The sequence below is a fragment of the Armigeres subalbatus genome, chromosome 1 (assembly GCF_024139115.2).
Source record: "Armigeres subalbatus isolate Guangzhou_Male chromosome 1, GZ_Asu_2, whole genome shotgun sequence".
Classification (NCBI taxonomy): domain Eukaryota; kingdom Metazoa; phylum Arthropoda; class Insecta; order Diptera; family Culicidae; genus Armigeres; species Armigeres subalbatus.
Window position 1 is genome coordinate 13,168,137 of NC_085139.1, and position 17,342 is coordinate 13,185,478.

General features: G+C 40.1%; 2 protein-coding genes across 2 annotated transcripts in view; both read left to right on the top strand.

Moving 5' to 3' along the window:
• Positions 1–17,342, top strand: part of LOC134205964 (uncharacterized) — a 64,132-nt gene that overhangs the window by 45,602 nt on the left and 1,188 nt on the right. The window contains exons 15-19 of the mRNA XM_062681662.1: positions 75–563; positions 793–972; positions 9,595–9,789; positions 9,846–10,028; positions 10,281–10,523. Of these exons, the coding sequence (XP_062537646.1) occupies positions 75–563; positions 793–972; positions 9,595–9,789; positions 9,846–10,028; positions 10,281–10,523 (1,290 nt within the window). The remainder of the gene's footprint in view (positions 1–74; positions 564–792; positions 973–9,594; positions 9,790–9,845; positions 10,029–10,280; positions 10,524–17,342) is intronic.
• Positions 14,961–16,944, top strand: LOC134221869 (zinc finger protein Xfin-like). The gene is made up of 5 exons (XM_062701042.1): positions 14,961–15,330; positions 15,390–15,685; positions 15,747–15,971; positions 16,091–16,298; positions 16,811–16,944. The coding sequence occupies exons 1-5, from the start codon at positions 15,172–15,174 to the stop codon at positions 16,841–16,843; spliced, it is 921 nt and encodes a 306-aa protein (XP_062557026.1). The 5' UTR covers positions 14,961–15,171; the 3' UTR covers positions 16,844–16,944.

The following is a 17,342-nucleotide window of genomic DNA, read 5'->3' on the forward strand; positions in this document are numbered from 1 at the left end:
GAGTGTGTTCACTATCTATGTTAATTTATCTGTTACCTAACACTATATAAATCTTATACATCTTTTCATAACAGAGGGGACCTATATAGCCATTTTCGTTCAAATTCACACTTAAGAAAATTAACTGAATTACCGAGTACTAAGATTAAAGTGACAACACCTGAACTGAAAGTAAAAGATGACACGAGCAACGGTGTAAGTTCTACATGTGCACCAACACACGTTAAAGAAATAGACAATGATTTTACTGGTGCTAACGATAAAACTCATAGCCAGAACGGAAACGATGGCCAGTCAATTGCCATAAAAGTTGAAGAGTTGACGATAGCTGATGAAGCTGACGAGCCTGAACGAAGGGAGACTTCTGCCGCCACTAAACGGGACGAAGAAAGCAATAGGAGGAGCCCGTTACAAAAGCACCCCTCACTGCATAGTGATAGTCTTCTTGAGTGTGATATATGCCACAAGACCTACCTATACAAGAAGGCACTCACGGCACACAGGAACACACATGAACTAGAAGAGTATACATGTCATATTTGCGAGCAGATGTTTTCTTCAAGGTAAGATACTTTTTTCGAAGCTTGATGTGTAAAATGAAATGAGAAGGGTAAAAGACACGTTACATTTCCATTTGCAAGCAATGGACGCTTGAAAGTTGTAGCTCATTGATAACACGTTGCAGATGGCACTCGATTACACTTTCTGCTATATGTAACACAATTTGACCTCCTTTAACAATGCGATATAATAATGGTTTCATTCATACAAAAATCCGTTCTATCGTTACAGAATACAGTTAGATAAGCATCTTTTACTCCATGGACTAGAGCAAGCTACTGTGAAAATGTTTCATTGCGGAATATGCCAAAAGAATTTCAACAGCAGACTTAGATTGTCAGAACACAAGAAACAACAACATGACGCAAGGAAACACGTTTGCAACAAATGCGGCAAAACATTTGTATATCGGTAACTATGCTTTGGACCTATTTTACTAATCCAACTTAACTCTAGATCTGTCCAGCGTCCATGATCAAACGAGTTATGTGTACTGCGTTTAAACTACAGACTGGATTACATGTTATTTAAATAATCATGCATGAGATGCAATAATCGGCATGAGAAACGCAATCACGATTCTGTTCACAAATTACGTAACGCAAACATCCGAGTTTTTGACCCCCTCCCTCCCCCTCGTAACAAAAAGTAACATTTCTGGTACCCCTCCCTCCCCCATGTAACGCGTAACTGTGAAAATTTTAGAGGCAGATTTTTTGACGTAGGATTACGTCTGTATTTTCTATATTGGGGTACACTTTACGATTGCGAAAATCGGGGACCATCACGAAAATATGATAGACTTTAAACTTTAATATCTCAGCCGTTTCTCGATGGATTTTAATTTTTTTAGGACCATTCGATCAAGGATGAGTCAACGCTTCTTTGTATTTATATGAAAATACTATTTTTTAACTATTTATTATCGATAATTGATAAAAAGTTTAGAAATAGGTAAACTAACCAATCACGTACATGCATCACTAGCACAGACATCAAAAATCAATCACTTGCGGGTTTGGATCTAATCCTCAGTTTGAACAAGATTTTACGCAGAGCGCACGCATCAAAGCGATCGCAGCGGAGCGGACACAGCATCACGGAGGCGCTAATAACATTTTTAAAGAAAATCCATCGCATTGGTGGTGGTGCTCGATGTGTTGCTGCAGATCATTCAACCTCAACGAACCAGCATTTTATATGAAGAAAGGGTTGACCATAAAAATAGCACTGTGGTGATCCCACACCGACAGTGCCGATGCTGAAAATTTATTACAAATTGTGGTGTCAGTTGGAAAGGAGCATTGGGAAAATAAAATTGGTTCTTCTCAGGACCAACATTTAATGGAAAGAAAGAGTTAATTGCGAAAATGGACTGTATCGGTGGCATCGGGCTGGGTGGTGCGGATAGAATCGATTTGGTTGTCAAACTGAAGCCAAAATTTTCTATTGTGCCGGAGCCAAACATTGAAGATTGTGGTTATGTTCGTTTCTGATCTAATATTGAGGAGTATTGTTATTATTTTGGGAAAAATAAAAATAAACTTTGTTTGAGTTTTTTATTCTTTGTAACAAATATTCTCACATTATATTTCGAGTGGAAAATTAGTGGGAATGCAACTAAAAAGCACTCGTTACGAAATTTCACGAGATTCAGCAGCTGATTGGAGCATGAATGTATGTAAACAATCGTAAAGTCATTAGAGTCTAGCGCATTTGTGTGCCCTTATGCAGCGTGGAAAGAGAAATTCGAAGAGCGGGAAATGTTTGACAGCCAAGTAACTGCAAAATAATTTTGTTCATGGGAGTGATTTCAAAATATCCTGCTGCTCGCTTGAGCGCAGAAAAGCGGCTCTATCCGCAGCACCCAGGCATCGGGTTTGGCGTGGTACCTTGGTTGCTGTTAGTGATTCCATCCATTCAAATTTATTGCATCATCTCCCTCCGACGCGCTATCAAATTCGCTATTTACGATTGAGTTTTGCACTTTGAAGAAAGTTTATTTCGGATAGTCGGATCAACCTTCTTTTGTATAAAATGGTGGCTTTTGAATAAAATCAATGAAGACGCCACCTCAGTGGAAACTATCTACAGCAGCGGTTCTCAACCTTTTTTGTGAGAGGTACCCCTTCACACCTTTGCATAAATTGAGGTACCCCCTATTTATTTGTTAAATGAAAATAAAGAAAACTCACAAGATATATGGTAAAAGCAACTAAAAATAAACGGGATATATGACTCTCCATAAAGTTGGCTGAAATTTTCATTAGTCCGAGCTCTTGGAGAAAAGCTTCCGAACCTCTTGGAATACGGCTTTCGTGCCAATGAAAAGGAGGCTTTTAAGGGTCTGTCTCATTTGGAGAATTAAACTGAAATTAAACTTAAAAGTGACATTTCAATAATTATCAAATAACCCTGCTCGCAGAGCAAGATTACTTTTGACAGATATCTTTTTTTTTTGAAGGTTTACTGGCGGGACTCTGAATAGAGTAGAAACCTCTACACCAGGCCTTTGATGATTCCGTTGCATAATTCCGTTCGAAGCAGTTTGCCAGCCGTACACGGAACATGTCGTCCAAGAAGACGCTGTTGCAACTGAATCAGAGGGAATTACGTTCATAGATAGTCAGAGAGGTCTAATGCTAACTAAGATCGTAATCGTTTAAAGTCATTTTTGTCATTTTCTTGTAAAAGTCACATTATTCAGCCAGTTTTTATGCTATTTAGACGTCTATTGTCATTGTACGCGTTCAAAATCAACCGAAGCAGTTTATTCGACTCACATGGGACATGCTGCCCAATGCTTTATCGTAGAAACTGAGACGGAAGTTTTTTTTTATCAAATAGAAGAAAGTGTTCAATCCCGATTTATAAAAAATTACAAGCTAATAACTTTTGAAGCAGTTTTCCAGCCGTACAAGGATCATGTCGTCCATTAAGACACTGTTGAACTGGCTCAAAAGACATTATATTAACAACTTTAATAGATATTCCCTCCCATTATCTCATTCTTAATTATATAGATTGATGTGTACGATGTCATTTTTGTCTTTATGGTCAAAAGGTATGAAGTATGGGTTTCTCGAATTACTTTGTTTACCTGAGTTATTGGTTCTTCATTGTTTTCGTTCTGTGTCAATACTATCAAACACAATGTAAGTTATGTCTTGTAAAAACTGGAAACTGTTCGTGCATTTGGTCTATTTTATTGTTATTCCTTTGTCAAGGTAGTCTAAAACTATTATTATGTTCTAAGAAGTATCTTAATCGTTTCTAAACTGTCAATATCTATAATGTACTATTGAACAGCTATGAGTCAGCTATAGGATTCACTTTTCGGTGGCAAAGTAAAGCTTCATCACGCCTATTCCCTATTATTAGTAAAAATTATCGAGAATGAAGCCGTCATAAGATTGTTCATATACCATCATTCTAATGTGTGGTATTTTTTATTATGGCTCTTCGAAGTGAGACATAACAAAATAAGACTGGCACCACGTTCCTAGTTTTGAAAAAACTTCTACTCAGTGAATCCAGTAGTCATTTCCCTACGAATGTCCTGAATACATTGTGTATCAATAAATGCCTAGCTAGCTAAGTATAAGCGTGGCTACGACTCATCGTCACAGGGAACGCATCAGAAAAGTATTGCCGAAAAGAAGAGAACTCACATCATTATCACTGATGAAAAAGGCCTCTGCCTGACTGCATTACCATTCAAGGCTCTAAGACACGATGTCCGTTGGATTACATGCATATGCCGTAAATTGATGCGTCAATGCCAGATATGTAACGCGGCACCAAACAAAAATAGTCAACATGTGATACCACCACGACAGGATATGTCTTTGGTTGCCATATCAGTGCTAATGGCGTAAGCCGACCCACCGCGGCAAGGTAACATATCCGAGGGGAAGGAAGATTACTTTTGATAGATATCGAATCATTTTGCATCGATGTCTTATTGGAATTGCTGGGTAGCACCAGCCATTCTTATGACTGGGTTATTTGCTAATTTTCGAACTGTCACTTTTAAGTTTAATTATCCAAATGAGACAGAGCCTAAGCATCTTGAAAGGGCGCCTCTGAGCCCCTCGAATGTTGCCTTCCACGCTTCTAGAAAGATGAATTTCGAGCGCCTTGAGGAAAGGCTTCCGAGCCTCTTGATAGGAGGCTTCCGGGCTTCTTGATAGGAGGCTTCCGGGCCTCTTGAAAGGAGGCTTCCGGGTCTCTTAAAAGGAGGCTTCCGAGCCTCTTGAAAGAAGGCTTCCAAGCCTCTTTAAAGGAGGCTTCCAAGCCTCTTGAAAGGAGGATTCCAAGCATCTTGAATGGAGGCTTCCAAGCCTCTTGAAAGGAGGCTTCCAAGCCTCTTGAAAGGAGGTTTCCAAGCCTCTTGAAAGGAGGCTTCCGGGCCTCTTGTAAGGAGGCTTCCGGGCCTCTTGAAAGGTGGCTTCTGAGCCTCTTGAAAGGATGCTTTCGGGCCTCTTGCAAGGAGGCTTCCGGGCCTCTTGCAAGGAGGCTTCCGGACCTCTTGCAAGGAGGCTTCCGGGCCTCTTGCAAGGAGGCTTCCGGGCCTCTTGCAAGGAGGCTTCCGGGCCTCTTGCAAGGAGGCTTCCGGGCCTCTTGCAAGGAGGCTTCCGGGCCTCTTGCAAAGTGGCTTCCGGGCCTCTTGAAAGAAGGCTTCCGGGCCTCTTGAAAGAAGGCTTCCGGGCCTCTTGAAAGGAGGCTTCCGAGTCTCCTGAAAAAATGCTTCCAGGCCTCTTGAAAGGTGGCTTCCGAGCCTCTTGAAAGGAGGCTTCCGGGCCTCTTGCAAGTAGGCTTCCGGGCCTCTTGCAAGGAGGCTTCCGGGCCTCTTGCAAGGAGGCTTCCGGGCCTTTTGCAAGGAGGTCTCCGGGCCTCTTGCAAGGAGGCTTCCGGGCCTCTTGAAAGGAGGCTTCCGGGCCTCTTGCAAGAAGGCTTCCGGGCCGCTCGAAAGTAGGCTTCCGGACCTATTGAAAGTAGGCTTCCGGACCTCTTGAAAGGAGGCTTCCGAGCCTTTTGAAAGGAGGCTCCCGGGACTCTATAAAGGAGGCTTCCGGGCCTCTTGGAAGGAGGCTCTCGAGCCTCTTGAAAGAAAGCTTCCGGCCCTCTTAAAAAAAGGCTTCCGGGCCTCTTGAAAGGAGGCCTCCGGGCCTCTTGAAAGGAGGCTTCCGAGCCTCTTGAAAGGAGGCTTCCGGGCCTCTTGAAAGGAGGCTTCCGGGCCTCTTGAAAGGAGGCTTCCGGGCCTCTTGAAAGGAGGCTTCCGGGCCTCTTGAAAGGAGGCTTCCGGGCCTCTTGTACACTCTAAATTTTAGTTCAGAAGCATATCCTTTAACATGTCATTCAACATTTTGTTTCAATCAGGTAGATTGCATAGAAGATTTTAAAAATGTGTTCATCCGTCGTTATGCGATTTTGATTTTTTATCTATAGCCCAGACTCAATAGTCTTTAAGTTACTAATCGCTATCCAGATTATAAACAAAATTTAGAAAAAAAAATATGCGTGCATCAAAACTTTATCAATAAGTTTTGATTAAAATTGCATAAATTCCGCCATTATGCATTTTTGTCCGAGGTACCCTCTGGGCCCGGTGAAGGTACCCCCAGGGGTACATGTACCCAAGGTTGAGAAACGCTGATCTACAGCAACCACCCATCGGTGAACGTCGCTCGGATAGACAGATGCCGAAAGCTAATGTTTTGCAATATGAAGAAACTTCGTCTTGAGTTAAATTTCTGTTGTCGTTCTTCGCAGCAATACGCATCTAAGATAAACTACATCTCATACTTGTCATAAGACGAATTTGTACAATCCCATTGAAGTCCACCACTTAATAATTGTATCTTGACAGATACGTATTTCGACTTCAACAGTAAGGCCGTCTTCAGTGTCTCGACTAAGTCGAGTCAAGTACGAGACACTGAAGACGGCCTTACTGTTGAGGTCGAAATACCTATCTGTCAAGAAACAATTAAGTGGTGGAATTCAATGGGATTGTACAAACTCGTCTTATGACAAGTGAAGACATTCCACTAAAAAGCTCAAAATAATTTTCTTAACAAAATTACATCTCATAACCAAATTCAGAATCGAGAAAATTTCATAAGATTCTTAGACCTCCGAGCAGTTTGCTCAATGTTAATAAAAGGACACAAATTATTATGGCAAATACTATCAATTTCGAATAGCTACGTAGTCCTACGTCACTTTTGCGTACAACCCGATTGGGCTGCACAAAAGATATTTTAGTTACTAGATAAAGATTGTCGCTGTCGTCGCTGTCCGGAACATCTTTTGCTGGTGAGGATAGGGGAGCTAAATGTCAAAGAAGGAAAATCCATACGATTTGACAGGTATGTACCACACATGTTTCGGACAGCAGAACAAAGGGAACCGAAGCGACAATCTTTATCTAGTAACTAAAATATCTTTTGGCTGCACCTTTGAGTTTTTTCCCTTCTCTGAAGCACTTGGGTTTTGGTATTTTTTGAACACTGTTAGAATAGGGACGGCACATGATCAAAAATCAAGGATATCAAGAATGCAGCTAGCAGAAACGAAAATATAATTTGTGATCATAATCATTTTGTACATAGTTTTGCGAAACTGTGGTGTCGAGAAATACAATATTCGCTTGGTTACGCATATCAGTCCCGCTATGTCAGCATGCTTGATCTCGATAATGACTAATGTCTTCTTCTTCTTATTGGCATTACATCCCCACACTGGGACAGAGCTGCCTCGCAGCTTAGTGTTCATTAAGCACTTCCACAGTTATTAACAGCGAGGTTTCTAAGCCAAGTTACCATTTTTGCATTCGTATATCATGAGGCTAGCACGATGATACTTTTATGCCCAGGGAAGTCGAGACAATTTCCAATCCGAAAATTGCCTAGACCGGCACCGGGAATCGAACCCAGCCACCCTCAGCATGGTCTTGCTTTGTAGCCGTGCGTCTTACCACACGGCTAAGGAGGGCCCCTTAATGACTAATGTACGATATTCAAATAAATTTTTATTCGCGTTATGCGTAACATTTGGTAGTACCCACCCCCTCCCCCACCTTTTAGTGTAACAAAGTATAACGCAAGTTGGACCTCCCCCTCCCCCTAGAAGCGTTACGTAATTTGTGAACAGACCCTAACCGAATAACATTTATGAACAGTATAAAAGTATATGGACAGCAAAAGTCCATAGTATGGACAGAGTATTGACATTTCGCGGGATATAGAACGAATAACATCGTATTTGATGTCGTGGGCGAGCAAATGTCTTAGGACATCCGTCGAATATCTGAAATCTCTTGGGCTGTATACTCACCCGACAGTGTGTCGACAGAACCAGTAACTCTACTGATACTGATACACAGGCGATGCACCAAACATTCGGTTCAGTATCGTCTCTTTTTCTTCGTTTCGTTCTGTAAATCGATTTTATTTGTGTTTTTGATAGCCTACTATTTGAAAGTCGATTGCTATGATTGGAAGTACAAAATTTATTCAAATAATTCATGCTTTTATTCAGTATTTTCGTTTATTATTCTAAGGGCGAAGCCAGAGTAAACGCGACGTGCGACGCGACGCGACAGTGCAATTTGACAGCCTGTTGATAATGATTGTTATTCTTTTACGTAAGTCGCGTCGCGTCGCATCGCACGTCGCGTCTACTCTGGCGAGCACCTAATGCAATCGGCTACTACCACATGTCGCTCAGCCACGACTAGGAATGGGCGTTTTTCGGAAAAATATCGATACTGCCGTATCGATGTTTTTATTGTCAAGATATCGATGCCGAAAAATATCGGCGCTGAAACATCGATATTCCGATATATCGATACGTTCAAAAAATGTAAAGCACGAGCAAAAAAAAATTGAAAATTGAGACTACGAATCACACATTTTACGAATTGTATCTAATGTTTGCTATATTTTCCACTTTTTTGTGTTACGGACTAAAGTTAAAAATATCGAAATCCGATATCAGCTACAAAAAATCGATACGGTCAAATATGAACATTAAAAAATCGATGCAAAATATCGATTAATCGGAGTGAAAATATCGATTCCCGATATATCGTATCTGTATCGCCCATTCCTAGCCACGACATTTAATATCCGGATTTGATTTTGACTTCTACTCCTGATCACGTTTTGAATAGTTTCAATAGTTTGCAATAGTCATCGAGCAAGTAAGTGCAGCGCGTGTTTTATTCGTCGGGAAAACAATAAATTATTTATTTGGTGTTCGGTGGCTCATGCGCATGTATTGCTCTTTGCGCCAGTCGAAACAAGCGTGATCTTTCATAGTTTGCTGTAGCTATCGGGTTAATAAGTGCAGAGTGCTGTGCGTCCGTTTGGTCGTCCAAAACGCGATTCTCCTCAGTTTAACTATTTTCTCGTGGCGAGACAGCGAATTAGTGTTATTTCCCATCCCATAGATCGCGTCACTCACCAAAGTGAATCCAGTCGAACTAACAATCCTTCCCTTCCTTGAGACGGGGCCGGCGCCGTTATTGATTTTAAATATTTGAGCTCCCGAAACGTGTACATTGAGAATGGGTAGCTAATCCCAAGCCCCATTTATTATGTTCTCTGTACAATTTCGCAAGTTCTAGTCAATCACTGAGTAGCAACTACGAATCGTGCGGTCATAATGCTCACGCTCACGTATTGAATAAACATCTTCATTCAATTGACTTGAAGGAAAAGAATTCAACTGAATTGATCAATTCTCTTGCCTAGTCTAAAGATAAATCCAAACTAGGTAAGTGAATTGATGAACTAAGTTGAATTAAAAACTGACAGTGGGACATATTCAAATTTCTTCTTATCAAAGATAGTTGGGCTCGATGCCCACGTAGCGTCATGCAGGTGTTTATACATTTAATTTGCGTTCACATGTAAACCTTTACTTGTTTTCTCTTAGATTTAATTTACTATATGAGACCTGATGTGAGGCCCGTTAGCTCTACAATACCACTATTGTAAAAAAATGTTTCATTTTTCATTTCAGCTACCAACTAGATAATCATTTGCGAGTGCATGAACGCTCAGCAAAAATCCAGAATGAAAAGGGTGCGACCATATTCAAATGCGGTATCTGCCAGATAACACGCAATAATCGCCATAAAATGGCAGAGCACATGAAGTCCAAGCATCAAATGAGGAAACAAGTTTGCTCCATATGTGGACAAAGATTTGTTTATCGGTAATCAGATTTCGGCATATTTAAGTAACATTTCATAACACTTGTAATTTTTCCAGACACCAATTGGCTCGACATTTGCTATTACATGAACGCAGACTGGAAACCCAGCAAAATACGCATGTTTGTGACATTTGTCAATGCGCCTTCAACCTTGAAAGTTTGTTGAAACGTCACAAAAAAGATGTACATGGAATCAAGCCATATCAATGTCATATTTGTGATTCCCGATTTTTATGGCGGTAAAAATATCGTGGAATTATCTAATTATCTAAAAACGAATTTGTACTTATCCATTCAATTCCACCATTTTTTTTAAAACCTGATTAATATGTACACGTATTGTGACTATGTCAACAGTGTCAGTTACCATACTCTACAAATACGCGTATCTTTACAATTAAAATGTTATGGAATTGAATGGAACAGTATAAACACGTTTTTTTGACCTGCATCGATCAACAGTCATTCAAATTTTAATTATAATATTTTAGATCTCGTTTATCTGTACATCTGCTGACGCATGACTCAAAGGAGTTCCATCCACTACAACAAACGTTCGATACAAAATCCAATCAAAAAGAGAAAGATAATGTACAAATAACGTCCGGGACACCTAAGAAATGCAAAAAATGTCCAAAGAAGTTTCAAAGCATAATATCATTATGGTTCCATAAAAAACATTCGCATAAACCAAAGTACAAGTGTACAATGTGTTACGGAGCTTTCACATCAAGGTAAAATATCGATGAACCTGAACTTATTAAATATTATATCACTTTTTATTGAACCTTTCCAGTGCACTTTTGGAAAGGCATAAGTGGACCAAACACAAACAGGCAGATAGTCAACCAATGAAATGTGTACCGTGTAACAAAGTTTTCACAACCACAAAGCAGCGCACATCACACATACTGAAACATATGCCAAGAAAACGTTCCTGCCAAATTTGCAACAAACAATTTTTGAGCGCGTAATTGTTTTTCGCGTGGCTGCTCTCTTGTAACACGTGATAATCGTTTTTTGTTTTCTTTGCAGGAATCGTTTACTAAACCACGTGAAAATGATTCATAATGCAGATCGCGAAAAGGGTTCAGAAAGCAATCCCAAAACAACTACTGTACAGAATACTACCGTCGAAGTGATAGTGAAAGATGAGCCAGTCGAAATTTGTTAGAAGCTTGGTTTCCATTTGCGACATAAGTGACATGTCATGCACGTCTTACGAACGGATCATCAAAACTGTCTTCTGCCCTTCGGTGCCTCAGAGCAACCGGACAAGAAAATACTTGACATCAAAAGTCTTTGTCATAAATAATTTAATAGTTTTTTTTGCTCACTAGCCCAACACCAGTCGACACATGTCCTTTTTCATTGAAATAGTGACATTTATTAAGGTCGTTTAAAAGGTCTTCCTTTCCTTCCCACGACTTTTTTTTTCGAATATTTCAATAAGAAGGAATCATTTTTGCTAAAAATGCTACAGCAAAAGTTATTTTGCATTGGCATCAACTCAAATTAGTGAAAAGTAAAAAAAGGGTTTTTAATTGTAAATCAATAGCTACTTGATTGTTTTCAATAATTTCACTATTTTACCAGAAAATTGATTTTATAAGAAGTCTAATAAAACCAGCAATCTGTGCTAAATATACTTTTTGTTGACGAACGATCTGATCGAAGTTAGAAAGTGCCAAATGTGATGGAGCTCTACATCTACCATGGTAAGGAAAAACTTAACCTGGAAAAGGTCCTGGATCACTCACGCATTCCTGCCCGTCTTGTTAAGGACAAGCGTGCTTTTTTAAGATGTTGTACTTTTTACAACGGTGCGAGTCCCGAAAGGTTAAAAGTCTACTCAAGTTAGTTTGAATTATCCAATAAATCTTTATGTAGAGAAAAAGAAAGGAGACTTCTTCATTACCGAGATATATAATCCATGGTTGCAGTGCAGCAAAAGTAACCAGGGTGCAGAAGAGAGTTAACATTCTTTTCCCGGCCGGCGGACAGGTGAACGTGTTGTGTCGTACTCTTCCATCGAAAATTCGAGACGATTACTGCTTCATGGTATCTTGCGACATCGCTCCTGATGGAGCCTGCCTGCAAACAGAAGGTTATTTTCTTGATAGATTATAACTTAAATCATTCCTGTTCAATTGAAATATTTTATCAGTTAGATTTGATTCTATTTTTCATTGGTCTCATCATGTCTAGACCAACATTTGAAAAGGGCGTAACAGCCAAAATTTATTCCTTTTGATTCTTTGTCCACAGATATAGCTATATATGTATATGTCTATAGACGAAAAATCAGAAGGAATAAATTTTGGCTGTTACGCCCTTTTCAAATGTTGGTCTAGATGTATAAGTGAAACCTTCTTATCATAGAGTAAATGTCTGATCCACTGTTATTTGTCCTCAAAAACCGCTTTGATATTCGCCGACAAAGGTTTTTAAAATGGGCACAGTCTGCTAAACAGAATTCGAGAGATTACCATGTAAGCGGCATTAATGAGTGTTATACTTCGATAGTTAGCGCAATCGAGTCAATGCCCTTTCTTGCACATTGGAACATATGAGGCCCTCAAGCCATCAATTTATTTTTCTTATTGGCATTACATCCCCACACTGGGAGAGAGCCGCCTGCTCAATCAAAGTTAATTGTTTATTTTTCTGGTATTGGACCACCTGACATGGACATTAATTTACAGTGTTTTGAAAACTCAGATGTGAATATGTACCTACATCATGTGGAAGATTTTTGATTTGAAAAATGTATTGGAGGTAACCACTCTCCTCAGTACGCTAGACTGGTGCTTTCTTCAGTAAGGAGACGAAGTTTCGATTTGACCTCCCACCTGGCCTCCTCCGCTTGACTAACTGCCAACTCTTCCGTTTTGCCTCCTTACTTTCCTGCAGCAAGGACCTCCACTCCTGCTTTGCATCTGTCCGTGCACAAGGCTAACATGAGTTAACATTTCGGATTGTATGTTTATGTATTTCACCATTCAATAATTATCTACCTTTGAGGGTCCAAAATATGTTGCACTGTCCAAAACGAAGAATATTTTCATTTCAGAAAATTGAAGATTTCATTGCTTTATCAATAACTGAAGTTTATTTCGAATTTCTATTTCAAAAATAATACTTTCATCTTTGAAATGGTGTTATTTCCGCCCGTATCGAACATGTATTTCAATAGATATAAAACTACAATAAAACTAGAACGAAACCTACCACAACCAGGCCGAGGCCAGATTGACCTACGGTGGTTTTAGGCCGATGACATACTGACGCGTGTGTGCGCGAACGCGTCTAAGAGGCTGTGAACCATTCCACCGATTCGTTCAAATTTTAGTTAAAATTTGACAGTTCGATGGTTATTTCTCTGTGGTCAAAAATAACACTGCTCCGCAGCATGGTTAAACACTCAGTTCCGCTTGGCATTTTTTTATTCTTTTGCCGTGATCCGCACAGCCGAGCGCTCGGTTCATGAATTTCTGCCGATATCTCAGCTGGAAAAGTCTTTTGTTTACTGCGGTACTCAAAAGAGCCGCCGTAATTATATGTCCATGCAGCCGATCAACAAACGAACTTGAACCTGTTGGCCGGAGAAGGGAACCCCCTCACGAAGAACAACAAATACTAGAGTTCCCTTTCTACACCACGGCAAGCTACTGACTGATACTTCTGCCAGCAGATGCAGTTCTCTTTATTCAACAATAAGTATATACAAAACATCCATAACAATATTCCTTAATCTACCCAAGAGCAACTACAACCAACTGGCGCCTACCTCCTATCCATCTTCGATCTACAGCGAAGTCGCACACTACCTGATATTCCAACACTCCTCCTTAGTGTGCACGCATCGCTACTCTGCCCATGATCGCATATTTGTAACACTCGCATTTTTTCTCATTTTGTAAAAAACCTGTGAATCGTTCAGAAAGCTCAATTTATTGCATCTAATCCCAAAACAGTAAAATAGGATTTACTATCTTGCTTATCCGTGGTAAGCTGGAAATTATTGAGTTTGTGAGGAGGATTGACAAACAATTTACGAAATCAATAAAAATGCAAATGTTACAAATATGCGATCATGGGCAGTACTGTCCTGGCTCCTCCTAACACCGAGCCTCTAAGTCCAAGACTTCCTAAGTCCAAGCTCCTCTTCGCCGAACAATTCCTCCTGGCCCAATCCGTTGCCCGTACCTCGTTGCCTGGCCTCTATCCGACTGGCCAGCACCCTGTTGACCAGCTCCTCTTGGACTCCTGCTGACCAGCCAGCATCCTACCGAACGTTCCAACCTCCTGATGAATTCCGTCCGGCGCTACCCACCCGGCCACTGCAATAACGTCGACGGCAATAAGATGGAGAACGGGAATCGTTCCTGGGCCCATAACCTGTTGGCCGGAGAAGGGAACCCCATCACGAAGAACAACAAATACTAGAGTTCCCTTTCTACACCACGGCAAGCTACTGACTGATACTTCTGCCAGCAGATGCAGTTCTCTTTATTCAACAATAGGTATATACAAAAGATATTTTAGTTACTAGATAAAGATTGTCGCTGTCGACGCTGTCCGGAACATCTTTTTGCTGGCGAGGATAGGGGAGCTAAATGTCAAAGAAGGAAAATCCATACGATTTGACAGGTATGTACCACACATGTTTCGGACAGCAGAACAAAGGGAACAGTAGCGACAATCTTTATCTAGTAACTAAAATATCTTTTTATATACAATACATCCATAACAATATTCCTTAATCTACCCAAGAGCAACTACAACCAACTCGCCTACCTCCTATCTAGAAATACTAGAATAAGAGATCGGCGAAGACGCCATCTTGTTTCCAATCGAACCGTCAAAAGCGGTTCCATTTCGACTTGTTTACTTTTTGCATCCATAAAAAGCAAGCAAAAAGTTCAAGTGCTGCCAATATCATTGTCACGATTTCATGCATTTTCATACGTTGCCATTTCGACAGTTTTTCACTTCGCCGGTCTCTGGTTATAGGGTTGCTACTCCTATCCATCTTCGATCTACAGCGAAGCGTCGCACACTACCTGATATTCCAACAGAACCGAGATTTGAACAGCTATAGCATAAAAGTTAAACGAGTCGTCGGAATGGTTCACAGCATAAACAGTCGTGAAGAAGAATATCAGCAATAGGATTCCTTTGGTCTTGTACGCATTCGCGCACGCACACGCGTCAGTGTGTCATCGGCCTTAGCCAGTTGGAAGGACAAAAACAGAGAAAAACAAAATAGAAGCATCAATCCAAACTTATTCAATCAAGTGTTCAAGTATTTTGCGATTTTAATCAAGTTATACGTGATCTCGTAGGTACAGACCTTATTTTTAAGAAAATAGACGAAAAATGACATCCAGAGAAATCAAGGAGGAATTTACGGAGGTGGAATCAGCTAATGATAACCCTCATACAATTTGTCGACTATGTATGAGCGAAGAGTTGCTTGAAGATGTATTCAAGGAAAACGGGGTCTGTCAATGGATTTCGTATTATTTGTCGATTATGGTAATGATGTTTACATTGATATTTTATCATTTTTGTATTCTAATTATCCCATTTTTTAGATATCCACCGATGACGTCTTGAGTCATGTAATTTGTACGATTTGTCGAATAAGGTTGGTTGAATTTCATCAGTTCCGATTGCGTTGCCAGGAAGTGCAGACCGTACTGAAAGCTAAGCTCCCTAAAGAAGCTGCTAAGGGTTTAAAAGCAAGGAGAGATAAACCAAGCATAGCATCTACCCAGTGTTTCATATGTAAGAAACAGTTCAACGACAAAAAAGCGTTATGGAATCACCGCAGGATGCACAAACCTAAGAAACATATGTGCACAAGTTGTGACAAATCCTTTGCCTTACGGTTGGTACTTGAACGACAATATCACCCTCAGCAACCAAAAGAACTACTATTATATTTTCAGCTCAGCCCTGATACGCCATATGCAGACTCATGAGAACGAAAGGTTTAGGAAGCAAATGGAAATCTGGAATAGTCTGGCAAATACGGCAAACGAATCCGATCCTCTTCGATGCAAAATATGTCAGATAAAGTTTTTGACCGAGCAGAAATATATTATCCACCAGAAGCACGTACATGGACCAAACAGACATGTTTGTGATGTCTGTAATTTTAAATGTTCGATGAAGTGAGTTCGTGCTATTACAACCTTTATGTTAATTTCTATATTACTTGCAACTTCATCGAGTACTTGCACCACATATCTGTATTCTAAATCGACCTTCATTATACTTTCTCTTACAACAGATGCGATCTATATTCCCATTTTCGAACTACTGCACACTTGAGAAAAATTGGAAAATTACCGAGTACTGATACTCAAGTTACGACACCTGACATGAACATCAGATCTATTGGTTCAACACGTGTTCAAGAGATACAAGAAATGTGTGAAGACAGCGATTTAAGAAGTATTATCGGAAGACCACATAGCCAGAACGGAGATGATGACCAGGTAATTGGCGTCGAAGATAAAGATTTGAATAGTAAGAGTCCTCTCGAGTGTGATATATGCCATAAGACCTACCTGTACAAGAAGTCGCTCAGGGATCACAGGAATACACATGAACTAGCAGAGTTTACATGTCATATTTGCCAGCAGATGTTTGCTTCAAGGTAAGGTTTCAAGCTCCGATTTGAAGCATTATTTATCGACTGTACAAGACGTTACTTGCATTTATCGAAACATATGATCGTAACTCCGCCATTCTGACAATATCGTGTGTAAAAAGCACGTCACTTCTTCGTTTGCCAGTCATTTGAGCGATGAAGGTGGTTGAAGCTCATTGATAACACGCGCGGTACAGTTCCTCTTATTGGTTAAACATGATTTGGTACTCGATTACACTTTCTACCTTGAAGCTATAATATGTAGTACAATTTTATACCCTTCATTAATCAAATATAATTACAGCGTCCTGTAATTTATTTAATTAATTCATACAAAAATCCGTCGTATCGTTTCAGAGTGCAGTTGAAGAAACATCTTTTTCTTCATGATTTGGAACAAGATACTGTGAATATGTTTCATTGCGAAATATGCCAAAGGACATTCGACAGCAAACGTAAACTGACAGAACACAAGAAACATATGCATAAAGCTAGAAAACATATTTGCAACAAATGCGGCAAAGGATATGTGTATCGGTAAGTAAGATTTGGAACTAGGGTAACGGGAGATAATGTTAGCCTTGAATGTAACGTTGGCTCATCACGCAAATCAATCAATAATTCAGCAATAATACATTTTTGCCTTTCTCGTATACTAAGTATACGTAAAGGTTATTTGATCGCTCCAAAAACAAACTTTTCATAGAAGGCCCGGAGACCCATAGTGTTATATACCGATCGACTCAGTTCGACGAAAATTGGCGAAAGTGTCAATCATTTTTCTGACACTTATCCTTAACCGATTTGCTTGCCTTCAACGCAAAATCCTGTTCTATTGTTTCCTATTGAAAATTGGCCAGATCGGACTATGGGCTCAGAAGAACACACG